Source organism: Melitaea cinxia, chromosome 21, assembly GCF_905220565.1.
Source record: "Melitaea cinxia chromosome 21, ilMelCinx1.1, whole genome shotgun sequence".
Taxonomy (NCBI): Eukaryota; Metazoa; Arthropoda; class Insecta; order Lepidoptera; family Nymphalidae; genus Melitaea; species Melitaea cinxia.
Genome location: NC_059414.1, coordinates 12,439,758 through 12,457,482, shown reverse-complemented (window position 1 = coordinate 12,457,482; position 17,725 = coordinate 12,439,758). Strand labels below are relative to the sequence as shown.

General features: G+C 40.0%; 2 protein-coding genes across 2 annotated transcripts in view; one reads left to right on the top strand and one right to left on the bottom strand.

Annotated features, from left to right (window-relative positions):
* Positions 1-780: 780 nt before the first annotated feature.
* LOC123663955 (tachykinins-like) lies at positions 781-2,211 on the top strand. The gene is made up of 2 exons (XM_045598592.1): positions 781-1,522; positions 2,012-2,211. The coding sequence occupies exons 1-2, from the start codon at positions 781-783 to the stop codon at positions 2,047-2,049; spliced, it is 780 nt and encodes a 259-aa protein (XP_045454548.1). The 3' UTR covers positions 2,050-2,211.
* Positions 2,212-4,563: 2,352 nt separating this feature from the next.
* The window catches only part of LOC123663953 (trichohyalin-like), a 61,558-nt gene continuing 48,396 nt past the window's right edge, over positions 4,564-17,725 (bottom strand). Inside the window, exons 10-19 of the mRNA XM_045598591.1 lie at positions 16,194-16,304; positions 15,841-15,915; positions 15,423-15,615; positions 14,584-14,698; positions 13,841-13,979; positions 10,626-13,172; positions 9,350-9,862; positions 8,969-9,055; positions 8,501-8,714; positions 4,564-7,958 (exon numbers count right to left, since the gene is read on the bottom strand). Of these exons, the coding sequence (XP_045454547.1) occupies positions 8,538-8,714; positions 8,969-9,055; positions 9,350-9,862; positions 10,626-13,172; positions 13,841-13,979; positions 14,584-14,698; positions 15,423-15,615; positions 15,841-15,915; positions 16,194-16,304 (3,957 nt within the window). The 3' untranslated portion in view covers positions 4,564-7,958; positions 8,501-8,537. The remainder of the gene's footprint in view (positions 7,959-8,500; positions 8,715-8,968; positions 9,056-9,349; positions 9,863-10,625; positions 13,173-13,840; positions 13,980-14,583; positions 14,699-15,422; positions 15,616-15,840; positions 15,916-16,193; positions 16,305-17,725) is intronic.

Sequence of the window (17,725 nt, the reverse complement as noted above, 5' to 3'; positions counted from 1 at the left end):
GGCTGTTTTTTCTATGATAAAATGGAACCTAAACGACGGTAGCTTTATTAAAGACATTTGACGACAATAGGTGTTTACTTATGTTGCTCCCGGGATTTGTACGTGACGCTCGCTCACGTCACTTGCGATATTTCATGACTAGCAAATATACTGGGGAATAAAACTTACACCTAATATTAACAGAGATATAGCTTGTAGGAGACTTAAGTTTCTTAGTTAGAAGATATATATTTAGAATTTAAGATAGACGAGACGAAATATTTAATGGCTATAACGTTGTATTAAAAATACTGTACATGACATACTGACATAAGTCGTATAAACTTTTTCAATAGTAGGGTTCGATTCCCGCCCGGGATGGATATTTGTATTTGTATAAATATTTCTTTCCGATTTGGATGTCTGTCCATGTGGGTCTCTCACCGTGCCTCGGAGAGCACGTTAAGCCGTCGGTCCCGGCTATTATCATAAATACCTGATAGCGATCGTTACTAATAGTAGGGAACATATTCGCCATCCCGCAGTGGAGCTGCGTGGTTGACTAAGCTCCAATCCTTTTCCTACATTTCCATGTAGCAGAAGGATTGAGAAGGAAGGAGGCCAAATTCCACCGTGGGATGTAACAGGCTAAATGCGAGTTATATAGTAGAAAAATTTGTTGTCATATTAACAATTGCATAGTTTTCACAATCACATTTTCGAACTATGTATCGAAAAGAAGTATAGGTATTACTGCGCAATTAATAATTTAATTTTTTTTTCAGATCTGAAAATACAAAAATGGGTGTCACAAAAACTTATGTGTTGCTACTCACACTTCAGCTGGTGTACATGGTCACCGCTCAGGAAGTGGTCAGACGCGTGCCGCAAGGGTTCATTGGAATGCGCGGTAAAAAGTACTACGAATATGGAGACGATGAATTCTACAAAAGAAAGCCTCAATTCTTCGTCGGAGTTAAAGGGAAGAAGAACTACGATTTAACCGAAGCTGAATTCAAACGCGCTCCAATGGGTTTTGTTGGTATGAGAGGCAAGAAAGAGTATATGTACCCAGAGCTGATGGTCTTTCCGGAAGGTTTCGAATACATTCCAAAACATACAGGCTCCTTGATCGGTCAGATTGATTATTCGACCGACCAAAATGCCAATGTACCGGAATACCCAATTTTGAATGAGTTCATAAACGAATACATACAAAAACTGAAATCAAACTTAAATAAAGAGGTGTCCACTGAATCAATCGATGCTTCAGATGATTCGAATATGACTAACGAAGTAGGAAAACGGGCTCACATGCACAAATTTTTCGGCGTACGTGGGAAGAAGTCTGTGTCGAACAAAAGACCGTATGACGTGTCGTTTCGTGGCAAATTCGTCGGTGTCCGCGGTAAAAAAGATTTGAAAAACAGCGGGGCTCAGGAGATAAAGTTTTTGCTGAACGGACCTTGGCCAAAGAGAAGGATGCAGACGGGTTTTGTGGGTATGCGCGGCAAAAAGTGGGCCAACGATGAAGGCGTTTTAGGTGCGTGTCTTTCAATATTTGTGTTGGTTACACATAGTTAATGATTCAAAGTAAAAACGCTCGGTTATGTTTCAAGGGTTATTATTATTTATTTAACATAGAAGGTAAAAAATTAGGTACCTCGTATGTTAGAATGAAGGTTTTTGAAAATTTTAGTTGTTAAGTTTCGAACAGTTATAGCAGTACAGTACAGTAAATAACCTACTAAATGTTCATTGAGATATTTACAGACTTATAATGCAAACATTTTATTGTTAGTGAAAATAAAATTACGAAAAAAATATATATAAATATTATTTTATTTATTACTATGTAGAAAACAATTAAATAACCTTGACAAATCATTAAAAAATCTTTAGTAATCACATCAAAAACAAATTGAAATTATCAGAAAATCGTAACACTTCAGAGTAGAGTATTGTAGAGAACGGGTAGAGAATATTGTTTAATTTTTATAACTGTAATTATATACGTATAATTCCTTTCCAGATTCTGAAGAAACCAGCGACATGCCGATGCCAAACTAAATCTCCGAAGCCAGACTTTATTCATTTATCTCAAAGACTAGTCAAATAAAACATATCGTTATAAGTGCGTATTCTCTCTCCCGTAACGTTATATAAGGCTTATCATAGCGTTGGACAGTTTCTGATGTTTAGTCCATAATAAAATATTTATAATCAGTATTACAAGTAATTTTAATAGAAAATATTATTTTTAATCTTCGCTTAGTCGTTAAAGAAATTAATAATATTTAATATAAAGTACGTTAATTTATATATATTTTGTAGTCATTGCCAAAAAATATTTGTAACCAAAGTATATAAATTCTATGAACAAACAACAAAAACCATAGAGATATAGAAAAATAGTTATAGATTAAGTTGAATTTTTTTTTAATTCTTAAATTAAATATTTACATATTTGTACTTAATTTAATTGACATTGTAATTGTTATACACATTATATAGTTTATGGATTAAAACGTTATAATCGTATTTATTCATCTTTAAAAGCGTTGAGTTTTATCGTTATTTTTTATTTTACTTTTTCATGTCTTATGTAAGCATGTGTTCTGAAATATAACTCATTTTACTGATTCCATAGAGCATGATTAATAATTATATTCATTGGCTGACGATCCCAAATAAGAAAAAAGATACAGCGGTTATAACATTGTGTAATTAAATGGATATTGTCTATGCAGTTTAGTAAGGGTAAAGATAAAAGCGTCAAGTAATACTAGCATAGAACTTTCACAGTGCCGTCATAACCGTATTTAAATACCACATATATTTTGACAGCTCTAGTCAGTAGACTGAATTATATTGATGAACATTAAAAAAATCGTAATAAAATTAATATTTTATTTCTAGCAGTATTAAATTTATAAATAATTAAAACGCTTCACTGTAAAATGTATTATAATCATTAATTTAGATCTGTATCTCGATGTTAATATTGTCCGCAAACGTTTCGCTAAGGCTGGCGAAATGTCTACAGAAAAAATAATAAAACAAAGAATATAAAAATAAAGGCAGTTGTCAATTTTAAAATTGTTTTATTTCTTAATTACTACAATTTTATTGAAATACTAACTGTGCCCCGCGGTTTCACCCGGGTTAATTTGGGAAGAAGACATCCTAAAATAATATACAGCCATCTTCGGTAAATGGACTATACAACATAAACACAGAAAGAATATTTATATTCTAGCGTGTTTAAACAAACAAACAAATTCTTCAGCTTTATAATATTAATTTGAATTATACTCTAGTAAATACAAAAGGCAAAAGACATTTAGACTTTTCATGACTTACAATTAAATTTGTAGAAGTATCTCACCAAAATAATACAATAGTGCATTTAAATAATGTTGTGTTCCTGTTGTACGGTAGCCAGAGCTGCTGTGGATGGGCTGTGTTGACAGCGGGAGTCAACTCCTGGTATTGCATTCTTCCAGATTACAGTAACCGCATATTATCACGTGGACTAAACACTTGTCACCAAATATAGATAATACGATTCCCACTACTGGGTATAGGCTTTGTTCTCCATGTAGAAGGATTGGAGCTTAATCCACCACGCTGCTCCACTGTGGGTTGGCGTATATATTGACTACTATGAGTAACAATCCCTATCAGGTATTTATGATAACCGGGACCGACAGCCTAACGTGCTCTTCGAGTTACGGTGGGGAGGCCCTCAAGGACTGACATCCAAAGCGGACAGAAATATCTATAAAAATAATAAAATGGTAGGAAAGTCAACACTGTACATTGAATATTTTTTTAAAAGAATATCTGGGGTGTGATGTACAATCTATACCGAAGCCAAAAATATAGTTTTTTGAATTTTTGTCTGTATGTATGTCCGGGATAAACTCAAAAAGTACCGCGTGGATTTACCTACTTCAAATTTGGCACGAATATTATTAAGAAGTCGGGTCTACATATAGGCTACAAATCATCACACCATCACCTACCGGGAACGAGCAGTGAACCTTTATTTCCTCAACGCATTCTGTAACAACGTGTAATCTAACGACGCATATTTGAATGTTTTTGTTATTATATTATTAATAACCATGCTATATAAGCTAGCTTCACACCATACAAATCCCGCAATATAAGTAACTAAGCCGATAAACATAATTAAATGAATATAAGTAGACAAGACAATTTCAAAGCAGCGCCATCTATGAGATTTTTCTGTAGATATGAAATGTAAAGAAGAAACGGGTAAATGAACGTCATTTTAGAAGGTATAATCGTAGTTTTTGGTGCTGTATAGCGTTCACGCAGACGACGTCGCGGGTAGCAGCTAGTTTATAAATACAAATATGCATCCCAAGCGGGAATCGAACCCATGAACCGCCGGTGTGTATGCGCCGACACGGCACACGCACCACTACATCAGAGTGGTATAGATAATAATAACTCGTTGGGGTTTTAATATAGTAATTCTTGTAAATTTTCAACTGAATAAAAAAAGGGAAGAAAAAATGAAGGGGTTGTAACAAAAAATACAAACATAATTTTATAATATTTTTTATTAAAACTTTCTCCTTATAAATCCATCGTTTGCTAACATAATAAAGAATAGAACGTATATAGAAGCCATGTCTCGAGTGATATAAATACATACGTTTAACTGACAGCCGCAAACGCGCGAAAGTGTGACACGCCGCCATTTTGTTCACTCGCTTTGTTTGGATACTACAATAACGGATATGTAAGATATAAGTAACAATATCGCCCAAACAAACAACGAAATACATGACAATATTATTAGAATTAAAAAATACAAGAATTGGTAACGCTCTAAGTCAAATCAACATCGAATAAAATCACTTTAAAATTTTTGGTCGTTATTTTGTTTGGACGATATACAGATAACCAAACAGTACTTATCGTTATAACGAACGCTCAAAATGGCACCGTATCACACATTTAAAAAAACAATTTTTATACTAAATTAAACGTTTATAAGAAATAATAGCGTAAAGTTAAGGCCGTCGCAGTTTGGACTACATGATTTTTATTCAATGTTACAAAATGGACGATTAGCAAAAATTGTATATCTTTACCTACACAAGCGAGAGAGTACACTATCTGGTTTAGGCGTACAAAAAAAACAAAATATTGAACTAAATAAATTATTATGCATTTTATTCATAATTACATTGAAGAAAAATATTTCATAAAAATATCTAAATGGAAACACTAAGTCGACAATTTTGGGAATTTACTCAATTTACATCAAACGTCAAATCAAGCGTACGCCATTTTTACTTCAGTCCATCGATAATATAGGGTGATATAAAAAATGGAATATACAATAAAAGGGAAAACGAATCCCAGTATTAATTATAATTTGTTATAACAACTAAATCGATAAATAGGAATTACAGAATGTTTTGGTTCAACGGACGTGGTATAAATAGGGTATTATTATTGTTACCATTATAGCCTAAATTCTAAGGCTATAATGATGTGACCATTTTCGGAAATAAGAAACGTATTGTTCAACAACAAAAAAAGGGCAAATTGTAAACAGACTAAGATTATATTTTGAAAGCTAACTACTTATATTACAAATAATTGTTTATGCTTTTTTTTTTTAAATAACCTACAGTTAATTATTGTTATTATAATATTTTGCGTCGTAAGTTCGTATCGTTATTTTTGACCTCCAGATAATCTACACGAGAAAACGTACCAAGATTTGTTAATATATATAGTTAAATGGAGGATCAAAATCATTTGTCTAATATCAAAGCTGTTCGGTCGCTATATGATAATCGTAAGCAATGACATATGTATCTCAGTGACTCAGTTCGTAATTATTACAATTACACAGATTATTGTTTTTTTTTCTTAGGTATAGCTAGCGTTTTATTTATTTTTAAATAGGTTTCAGACATTTGACATTTAGCGCATTTTAATTTCTCATACAGATTTGTCGGTCTTTAAGTGAAATTGATTACTTTACTATTATGAAAATAAAATTGATACTATAGATAGTATAAAAGCAATTATGTATTATGTTTAAATGTATCTCGTTCTCTTTTGCACTCACGCTAACTATCATATGTCTGTCTTCCTCGCACCATCGCGTATCAATTTATTGAGAAAAGCGAATTAATACACATTTAAGCTACAAAAAAAAATCTCAATAATATTTGACAGTAAATTCAAAAAAACACGAAGATAGCTTTTTCATCATTAATTTGGACAATTAATTTCTGTGTTACCATATGTCATTATTCCGTGAAATAATAAAAAAAGAAATGTATTTTAATAACGGCTAACGGCTGCGATACGCAAAGCCGAATTATCTATTATTAATAATAAAAAAAACATCACAATAAATAGAACTTATATTAAATATTGTAACACTGCACACCAGTGTCGCTATACACAACCTATACACCGAACGATCGTTATTTAGTTTTTTATTTTATCTGTGTTGGTTAATTAATATCTTAGAAACTGACAGATGAACATTTTTTTTTTTATTAATATAAATAATAAACTGAATAAGAAACTTTTATAAGGATACCATATTTTATCAAAACTAAATCACCTGATTATTAGATTAGAAAAAAATCTGCATTCATCTGTCACAACTCATAATTAAAAGAGCAAAGTAACATTTTTTTAAACATTAAATCTGTCGTATAAGGAACGTCAGACGATGATTATGACCCATTTTTTTATTTAATTCTTCGCTTAAAATTAGCAGAACAAAAAAAGCCTAGATATATTTTTCATTAATTCACAATAGAATCATGGATTTGCGATTTAAATGCAATAATTAATAATAATAACTATTTTTATCATGTGCCAACATTAGTTACATTCACGACAGACAACAAATCGACAGATTAATCTTGAACTGTCAAATGTATTGCTATCCCTTTCTAACGTGAATGGGCGAAAGAGATAGCATCTGTGTGAATATATACAAACTATTCTTTGACATACATATTGGCTAAAACGAACCACTCGACTTAACTATTGTGCTTTACTGTATTTTTTTTTTCATTTTTGTACTTTAACATTGATGAAATTAAATTTCATTAATTTATTAATTTTTTAGCACCGTTTTTTTTTTTTTAATAAATTAAAACGTAAAGGCACCTTGGAAACCTAGCCCTATCTTATATCAAATATAGGAATTCTCAATTTCACATTAGCGGAATGATTTCATGAAGAGCTCATTTAGTGCCGATATTATTTACACAAAACTAAAAATATGAAGCGAAATTTATAATAACCTCATATTGAACAGACAGAGCGAGGTCTAATAACTTTAAAAATTTATCAGCATTTAAAATTTAATTTATAGTATTTGTAACAAGTTGTATAAGATCAGATGTCAGAGATCAGAATACATTTTGTGACGTCACAGTACACTACTTTAACAAATACACAACAACTATCTTATATGTTTAATTTCATTAGTATGTGATCGTAGGCTTTAATTATTTTAATCATAAACAATTAACACAAAGAATATTTATATTTAATGTTGGCTGATCTGGCAAATGTAGTTCTGCCTTATGGATATGGACACCATTATCACCTTGGGATATAAAAAATAGCCTACGACCTACTCTCAGACCTACCAAGTACATAAAAAGTCATAAAAAATCGGTCAAGCCGTTTTGGAGGAGTTCTGTAACAAACAATGTGACACGAGATTTTTATATATTTATATCTTCTATTATAGTAGTGTATTATGACGTCATAAGTCTAGTCTAGTCGCCTAGCCAATACGGACAAAGAAAATTAATATCATTGCTAATAGTCGCTACACCTGTCTCAGGTGGCTCGCCTAGCCAATATACACTCAAAGAATCCTAACAACCTTAAGTGCTACACTCATTTTCCGCTGTTGTTGTAGTCAATATGCACAAGGGACACTAACCCTGAAAAAGAAATATAGGTTTGCATTAAAAACAAATTAATAACTAAATAGTGAATTTTAGTAGTGCTATATATTTCGTGCTAGATATTACCAATTTTGTATTAAAACAGATTTTTTTTTAAAGAGTATCTCTGCAGTTTCTTGCCGGTTCTTCTCTGCAGGCATATTTTGAATCGGTGGTAGCTTCACTTATAAGATAATTAAAATTTTATTTTGTATAATTACGATTCTAAGTTGTTTTTGAAGCCTATTTGAAAAATGTTATTTGATTTTGATTTAACATCGGCAGTAGAAAATATTCGGCTCAAAATCTGGAGCTAAATAGCACTACTTGAAAGCAGTGTCGTGTTTTTGTGGTGAGTAAGGTGACCAGATCTGATGAGATGGTGGGGGGGGGGGTTGTCGAAGGTAGGGTCAGCAGCGTACATGCGATGCTTCTGGTGTTGCAGGCGTCTATATGCTACGCGTAATCGCTTACCAACAGGTGAGCCGTATGCTTATTTGCCTACTTAGTTGTATACAAAAAAAAAACAGTTGATGTACCTAGACGTGACGTCACGTGACAGTGTCTGACACATGTCTAGATGGCGTTCTGTAGTGTCAGCGGGTGTGTGTGTTTGTGTCCGTTGTGAGAGGCGAAGTCGTCTCGTCGTTCGGACTGTATGAAGTTGGCTGATATACGGCCAACATTGCCGTTGTTGGCGTCCAACGTTGGATTGTCTAGTTGCTTGGGCTGCTCGTCTTGTTTGTCCTTTGTCTGTTGATGGTAAAAGTGTTTGTTTATTATACAGTGATAATTCAATTAAAAGGCGAATTTCGCTAGCAATGTATACCTACATTGCAAAACCATCAAATAATAAGCAAGTTCGAAACTAGCCACAAAGATACATTTACAGCGAGAGGTCACTTGAACAGCTTAGAACAATAAGTCTGTAATTTGTTTCAACGGTTGATTTGCTATAGAAAGATTGTAGGCTGACAATTTTAATAGGAAAATATACGGTAAATTACCTCATGTTGCTGGACAAGGCCCAGCAGGTCGGCAGTCACGTTGCCGTTGTTGGTGACTGGCGCTTGTGTCTCTTTTGGCGCATCCGGCTATGTAGAAACATAAAAAATACATAAAAAAGAAGTTTTTTCTTTTGAAGAAGGAAGAAAATTTCAAAATATAGTCTATGTGTATCTATCTCAAAATCTTTTTTGAAACGCATTTTTTGACTATTTCTAGTACGTTTTTTTTAAAAGGTACATGCAAGTGTCCGATGTGTCAATGTTTTCACGAAAGTCAGTAAAATCAAGATAATACTCAAAAATATCACGTATAATCAACAACCTAAAGGTTCAACCAACACCATTAAAATAGCTTATAAAAACAATATAATTTCAACCAACCTGACTAACGGCAAGCTGTAGCAAATCTCCAGTCTCTACATTTCCATTACTGCTATCGGACACAGTTTCGACGACTGTACTTTCTACAGGTGCTGAACTCACAACTGCTGAATTTTCTACAGGTGTTGAATTTTCTGCAGGTTTTGAATTTTCTGCAGGTTTTGAATTTTCTGCAGGTGTTGAATTTACAACTGCTGAACTATCTACAACTGTACTGTCTTGTTCATCGTTTGTTACTGCACTATCTTGATTGGAATTATTTACTTGGGTCACATTTGGACTCTCAACAGTGTTAATTGAATTTTGGACGTTTGCTACGGGCGCTACACTTTCTTGTGAAACAACTGCTGAGCTATCTTGTGTAGCAATTGTTACTGCTGAATCTTCTTGGGTAGCTGCGTTCTCCTGTGTGTTATTTGCCGGTGAGTTTTCTGTCGACGTGTTGTTGGTCTCACTGGCTGATTGATTTTGTTGCGTTTTCATTTCCTGTTGCTTCTTGTCTTCTTCAGCTTGCTGTAATTAAGATAGTTTTACTATTAATATCTTGTATTTGCTATGCCATATTTAAAATATTTTCGATAATAAGGTTGAATAATCTATTTTTTCAGAATGAAGATCATTTATTATTCAGGTAAATATAATAATTATGTAAAATCAATATTATACTGGAGTGTGTACTAGAAAAAAAAAAAATATTATTAAAATATTTCAAGCTTTGAAGAAGAAGACGGTTTTGATATACTTCCATAGTTCGTTCGTTAGCGAAAGTCACCGACCTTTATTGATATTATTTTTTTTAATGATCATTTTATTATTAAAAAGGAATGTCGTCATATCGTATATATCTACCTAAATATTTTTATACTTTTCTAATTTCTTTAATATCTAGGTAAATTTTGAATTTGGAACGTCATTTTCTTGCGATGCGTAAGCGCCATGATTTTGACGCTTTCGTTTACAATTCGAAACTGGAACATCAGGTTGAATTCGGAAAACTTTTTGATTCGAAAGTGAAACATTAGTTTCGATTTAAATTTCGAACACTATACTTTCTTACGATGAACTTTTTCTTACAATTCAAAATTGAAACAATCCGACAAGGATTCAAATTTGGAACAGTCGCAACAGCGTTAACCCTACTGTCGGCAACCTCTGGCTCCGCCGCGCGCCGCCACTCCTCGTCCTCGCGCGCGCGCCGCCCGCTCCTCCTGTTAGCGACGTGTACCTTCCTGAGGCGCCGGCGCGCCGCCTCCAGCCCCTCCGCCGCTCCTCGTACCTTCTTGAGGCGCGTGCGCGCCATGATGGCCTCGACGCGCTGCTTGCGCGCCAGCCGCTCGCGCTCCTCGCGCTCCGCCTCCCGCCGGCGCGCCGCCTCCAGCCCCTCCGCCGCTCCTCGTACCTTCTTGAGGCGCGTGCGCGCCATGATGGCCTCGACGCGCTGCTTGCGCGCCAGCCGCTCGCGCTCCTCGCGCTCCGCCTCCCGCCGGCGCGCCGCCTCCAGCCCCTCCGCCGCTCCTCGTACCTTCTTGAGGCGCGTGCGCGCCATGATGGCCTCGACGCGCTGCTTGCGCGCCAGCCGCTCGCGCTCCTCGCGCTCCGCCTCCCGCCGGCGCGCCGCCTCCAGCCCCTCCGCCGCTCCTCGTACCTTCTTGAGGCGCGTGCGCGCCATGATGGCCTCGACGCGCTGCTTGCGCGCCAGCCGCTCGCGCTCCTCGCGCTCCGCCTCCCGCCGGCGCGCCGCCTCCAGCCCCTCCGCCGCTCCTCGTACCTTCTTGAGGCGCGTGCGCGCCATGATGGCCTCGACGCGCTGCTTGCGCGCCAGCCGCTCGCGCTCCTCGCGCTCCGCCTCCCGCCGGCGCGCCGCCTCCAGCCCCTCCGCCGCTCCTCGTACCTTCTTGAGGCGCGTGCGCGCCATGATGGCCTCGACGCGCTGCTTGCGCGCCAGCCGCTCGCGCTCCTCGCGCTCCGCCTCCCGCCGGCGCGCCGCCTCCAGCCCCTCCGCCGCTCCTCGTACCTTCTTGAGGCGCGTGCGCGCCATGATGGCCTCGACGCGCTGCTTGCGCGCCAGCCGCTCGCGCTCCTCGCGCTCCGCCTCCCGCCGGCGCGCCGCCTCCAGCCCCTCCGCCGCTCCTCGTACCTTCTTGAGGCGCGTGCGCGCCATGATGGCCTCGACGCGCTGCTTGCGCGCCAGCCGCTCGCGCTCCTCGCGCTCCGCCTCCCGCCGGCGCGCCGCCTCCAGCCCCTCCGCCGCTCCTCGTACCTTCTTGAGGCGCGTGCGCGCCATGATGGCCTCGACGCGCTGCTTGCGCGCCAGCCGCTCGCGCTCCTCGCGCTCCGCCTCCCGCCGGCGCGCCGCCTCCAGCCCCTCCGCCGCTCCTCGTACCTTCTTGAGGCGCGTGCGCGCCATGATGGCCTCGACGCGCTGCTTGCGCGCCAGCCGCTCGCGCTCCTCGCGCTCCGCCTCCCGCCGGCGCGCCGCCTCCAGCCCCTCCGCCGCTCCTCGTACCTTCTTGAGGCGCGTGCGCGCCATGATGGCCTCGACGCGCTGCTTGCGCGCCAGCCGCTCGCGCTCCTCGCGCTCCGCCTCCCGCCGGCGCGCCGCCTCCAGCCCCTCCGCCGCTCCTCGTACCTTCTTGAGGCGCGTGCGCGCCATGATGGCCTCGACGCGCTGCTTGCGCGCCAGCCGCTCGCGCTCCTCGCGCTCCGCCTCCCGCCGGCGCGCCGCCTCCAGCCCCTCCGCCGCTCCTCGTACCTTCTTGAGGCGCGTGCGCGCCATGATGGCCTCGACGCGCTGCTTGCGCGCCAGCCGCTCGCGCTCCTCGCGCTCCGCCTCCCGCCGGCGCGCCGCCTCCAGCCCCTCCGCCGCTCCTCGTACCTTCTTGAGGCGCGTGCGCGCCATGATGGCCTCGACGCGCTGCTTGCGCGCCAGCCGCTCGCGCTCCTCGCGCTCCGCCTCCCGCCGGCGCGCCGCCTCCAGCCCCTCCGCCGCTCCTCGTACCTTCTTGAGGCGCGTGCGCGCCATGATGGCCTCGACGCGCTGCTTGCGCGCCAGCCGCTCGCGCTCCTCGCGCTCCGCCTCCCGCCGGCGCGCCGCCTCCAGCCCCTCCGCCGCTCCTCGTACCTTCTTGAGGCGCGTGCGCGCCATGATGGCCTCGACGCGCTGCTTGCGCGCCAGCCGCTCGCGCTCCTCGCGCTCCGCCTCCCGCCGGCGCGCCGCCTCCAGCCCCTCCGCCGCTCCTCGTACCTTCTTGAGGCGCGTGCGCGCCATGATGGCCTCGACGCGCTGCTTGCGCGCCAGCCGCTCGCGCTCCTCGCGCTCCGCCTCCCGCCGGCGCGCCGCCTCCAGCCCCTCCGCCGCTCCTCGTACCTTCTTGAGGCGCGTGCGCGCCATGATGGCCTCGACGCGCTGCTTGCGCGCCAGCCGCTCGCGCTCCTCGCGCTCCGCCTCCCGCCGGCGCGCCGCCTCCAGCCCCTCCGCCGCTCCTCGTACCTTCTTGAGGCGCGTGCGCGCCATGATGGCCTCGACGCGCTGCTTGCGCGCCAGCCGCTCGCGCTCCTCGCGCTCCGCCTCCCGCCGGCGCGCCGCCTCCAGCCCCTCCGCCGCTCCTCGTACCTTCTTGAGGCGCGTGCGCGCCATGATGGCCTCGACGCGCTGCTTGCGCGCCAGCCGCTCGCGCTCCTCGCGCTCCGCCTCCCGCCGGCGCGCCGCCTCCAGCCCCTCGGCCGCGCGCCGCCGCTCCTCGTCCTCGCGCGCGCGCGCCGCCCGCTCCTCCTCCTCGCGCGCGCGCCGCTGCGCCTCCTCGCGCTCGAGCTGCTGCTGCGCCTGCGCGACCGAACCGATGTTGTATCGACCACGATATCACTACTACCACAGAATACTAGCTTAGACAATGTGGCGACGATATCGAACCTCATTTGTATTTGTATATTTTTATAAAATTTCCATAGCTTTTAAACTTTCAATATACATAATATACAAAAATTATAGTGCGTTCAACGAGCCAAGATACCCAACGTAAACAAACAAAATTCGAGGTCATTCAACTATGCAGGGGTTTGTAACCTTTTTTTACTTACACAAATTTTTAAATGTATTTATATTTTGGTAATTACTTAATTAAATATAATTAATTATATATACTTATGTACATAAGATATGATACTTATTAAATAATAATTATCAAAATATAAAAATCACCCCAAGCACTTCAGGACACGAATGAAATAAAAATAAATAATACAAAATCAAAGAGCCATCCGCGGCTGAATGTTTTCAAAGCCAGTTTAAATATCGTTCGACGTTACAGACGTGCAGCAAACAAGATAGAAAGAGATAGACTATATTTTGTTTATTCCGTCATCGCTATGAAAAAATGATGGGCTTTGTTTACGTTTGGTATCTCTTCTCGTTGAATTGACTTTAACTACAAATCCACCACTACTCTTCTCCCATATTCTCATTCTATTCGAATACTTCTCTCTCTTGCCTACCTCGATCGCTTTTTTTAGCTTTTCCTCCTCCATCCTCCTCTGTAGAGCGGCGAGCTCTCTTGCCTCCTCCTCCTCGCGTCTCTGTCTCTCTTCTTCTTGACGCTGTCTTTCCGCTTCTTCTTCTGCCTCACGCTGCAGTCTAGAAATTAATATTTTTTTATTGTCTATTAACAGTACTACATTGATCTTCGAATTCGAATGGTAATAAATAATATTCGATCCCGCACAACACATATATTTGTACTAACCATGCATAATTTACCGTGGTCTGGGTGTTTGTCCAGAAACATACACAATACAATGTTTTTGTAACAACACAAGAATAAATCTTAGTAGGGGCAGTTATTTATTTATTACCAGCTGTGCACGCGACGTCGTCCGCGTGGAATTAAAAAAAAAATTACGCTTCAGTTTGCAGTTCCAAAAAAAAAAAATCTAATATGAAAGTAGCCTAAGTATTCCTTATTGCATCAGCTATCTACCAGTGAACGTCCCGTCGAAATCGGTGCAGCCGTTTCACAGATTAGTCGGAACAAACAGACAGAAAGAAAGACAGACAAACATTGCAAAAAATGTTATTTTGATATATGTACCGTGTTCACATCCATATGTATTTAGTAAAAAGTCGTTATTATAATATTACAAACAGACATTCCAATTTTATTTATTTGCATAGATTATTATTTGAGTGCTAAACAATCTATAGACATCACACACACACACGCTACCCACAAGCCACTAACCTCTGCCTCTCGAGTTCGGCCTGCCTTTCAAGTTCCTCTCTTGCACGACGTCGCCTTTCAGCAAGTGCGGCCTTTGCCTCTTCCTCTGTCGTTATACGACGACCCGTCATCGATGCTAAAACATATTCAAAGACATTATAAAGAATCAAACCCACAATCCTTAGAGCAGAAAGAGGGCTACTATAAACTGTGCCAACGGGCTAGTCTAATTCTTTCTTTTATAAGTCCAATTTTAGCTGAAGCATCCAACAAAGACGGCACTATGATGTTATGTAATTAAATGTAACATATCACGCTGATAGGAGTGAGTACTGATTGAAAAGCAAAAATTAAAATATTTGTCTTCCCTCTCTACTCTCTTAACTTCTGGATAAAATCAAAATCAAAATAAAAAACAGCTTTATTATCGTGATTTTACAAATTAAAACTTTAAAAATAAATTATTATTTTTGTAAAAGTAAAGCTACCATCGATTCGGAATGTAGATTCTGCAGAGAAGAATCGGCAAGAAACTCCGCAGTTACTCTTTTGAAAATAATATATAAACTGTGTTTTAGTACAAAATTAGTAACATGTTGCATAAAATACAGCGTCACTAAGTCAACACATCTTTATCAATTATGTAATCCTGCATCGAATAATAATAAACTTTATCTAGAAAAATTTTTTTAATAAAAAATGTTGAGATAAAAAAAAAGTTTAGTTATTGCTGAACCACTAACATGTGTAATATTTGTTACCTATTATAACCAAAAAGTACAACAAAGATTTATTGAATTATTTTATATATTTACCACTACGATGTTATGTAAAACTTTGTAAAAGTGAAATTCACTCACCAGTCATTTCATTTTCTTCAGTCTTCTCCTGAGAGGGTTCTTTCCTCTCCTCCTTCTCTTTCTTCTCTTCTCTCTTCTCCTCTTTCTCTGGCTTCTGTACGTCTATTAGTTTCTCTTCTTTGTTCTGTACTACTTTTTGTTCGTTGTTCGTTTCTTGGATATTCACTACGCTTTCTTTCATTTCGCTTGTTTGCTGTAAAAGTATATTCGTGTTTAATTAAATAAACGTCCACATTACTGACTACAAAAAAAAAAAGAAAAAAAAATGTATCGATCAATTACCAATATTTAGGTAGTTTTAAGAAACAAGGATTTTTATTATCAAACACCGTTTAGTGATCACGACTTTTGTGTTATTGTTATATATATATATATATATATATATATATATATATATATATATATATAAAGAAATTACCTTGGCTTCCCCGATTTGTAGGGCTTCTAACTTCTGCGTTACCTCTATTGCGCTGACTTGACTCTTATCTGAAACCTGTGGCACAATATTCTAAAATGTTTTCATTTCAAAGCAAATTCTACTCATTAATTTTAATGAAAATTATTTATATTTCACTATATTTCTTATTTATAATAATTTTTAAGACAAATCCACTGAACTTAACATTAACATACAAAAAAATTTGACATGTGGCAGATTTGACAAAGGCTTTGGCTAAAAGTCATTGAACTCCTTAAAATTATGTTGTTAGTACAGATAGCAAACAAATTTTATTGCAAAAATGACTGAATTAGTATCAATGTCATACATACCTCATCCATGGTGTCTTTTTGTCTCGCTTTAGTCTCCTTTTCCCCACTACTCTCCTTGGCCGGGGAGGGCGACAACGCTCGACCGGGAGACGCGGACAGCGACTTTGCCGACTGGAAAATTTAAACATACATATATAAGATTTTTGTCTATTGTTGTCAGAATAATTTTTTCATGTACTTAGTAGGGTAAAATCTTGTGTTATGGGTACGAAAATACATTTTGTTTTCCATGACTACGAAAAACATTTTTTCAGGTGATTTGCGACCGTCAGCGCTACAGACTGAATCGGTGTTGTGATCATACATATGTGGCGAACTTCCTGATGATAATAAACGCCACAATATTATTTTATCAACTTGGACCAGCTTCTTACAAATTTTACACATTGGACCACACGATAAAACCAATGCGTTGAAAGAAATATGACGCCATCAAGAATTGAAGTGTTCGGCTGAACGGCGCTCACACACCACACTTGCTTACGAATCTTAAAACTAACCGTGCATCTAAATTTAATTATTATTTCATTCTCATATTAATTGTAATATCGTTTACTTTATAAATTAAATTCATCTACATATTAAATTTTGTTATTAATAATTATCTCCTACATATAGTAATCATATAAAACTAAGAACATCTTTTACAAGTACATAAATTACATTAGAGAGTAACAGTCAAATAAATGTGAGGTTATTAGGATAGACCGAATAATAGCTAGGCATTCTAGTGACACCATATTATTGGTGACCCCGACGAGGAACGAAGTTTGGATTTTGAAAACATCGAAAAGATACCTTAAGGAATATTGAGTTGTGATTTTTAGGGTGTGCCTCAAGTGATAGCGGTAAGCGAGATTTTTTTTTCTTATAAATATGAATCAGGATGATCCTAGAGATGCCGATGTCGGCACAGATGTATTGCGTGTAGGCGTGAAAGTACCACCATTTTGGCCAGAGGAACCCACCTTATGGTTCGCTCAAGTCGAAAGCCAGTTCACGTTATCTCGAATAACAACCGACGAGACTAAGTTTTGCTATTTAGTGGCTCAATTAGATCACCAATATGCAGCTGAAGTAAAAGACGTAATTACTAATCCGCCCGTTGCAGATAAATATTCAAAACTTAAAAACGAGCTCATTAAACGCCTATCTGCCTCAAAGGAGAAACGCGTAAAGCAACTTATAATGCATGAGGAGCTAGGCGACCGAAAACCATCACAGTTCCTACGTCATCTCGAAGGACTGGCAGGTCCATCAGTCCCTAAAGATTTTTTAGCCACTTTATGGTCTAGTCGATTACCTCAGACAATTCAAACCGTAATCGCTTCACAGATAGATCTACCGTTAGAGAAGCTGGCAGAATTGGCCGACAAGGTGCATGAAATTGCTCCATCAACACCGCAGATAGCAAGTACATCTTCTAATACTTCATCTTCTTCATACGATGACTTGGCTAAGCAGGTATGCGAACTAGCAAAGCAAGTAGCACAACTTAAGGCACGGTTAGAACACAATAGCTCGCGCTCACG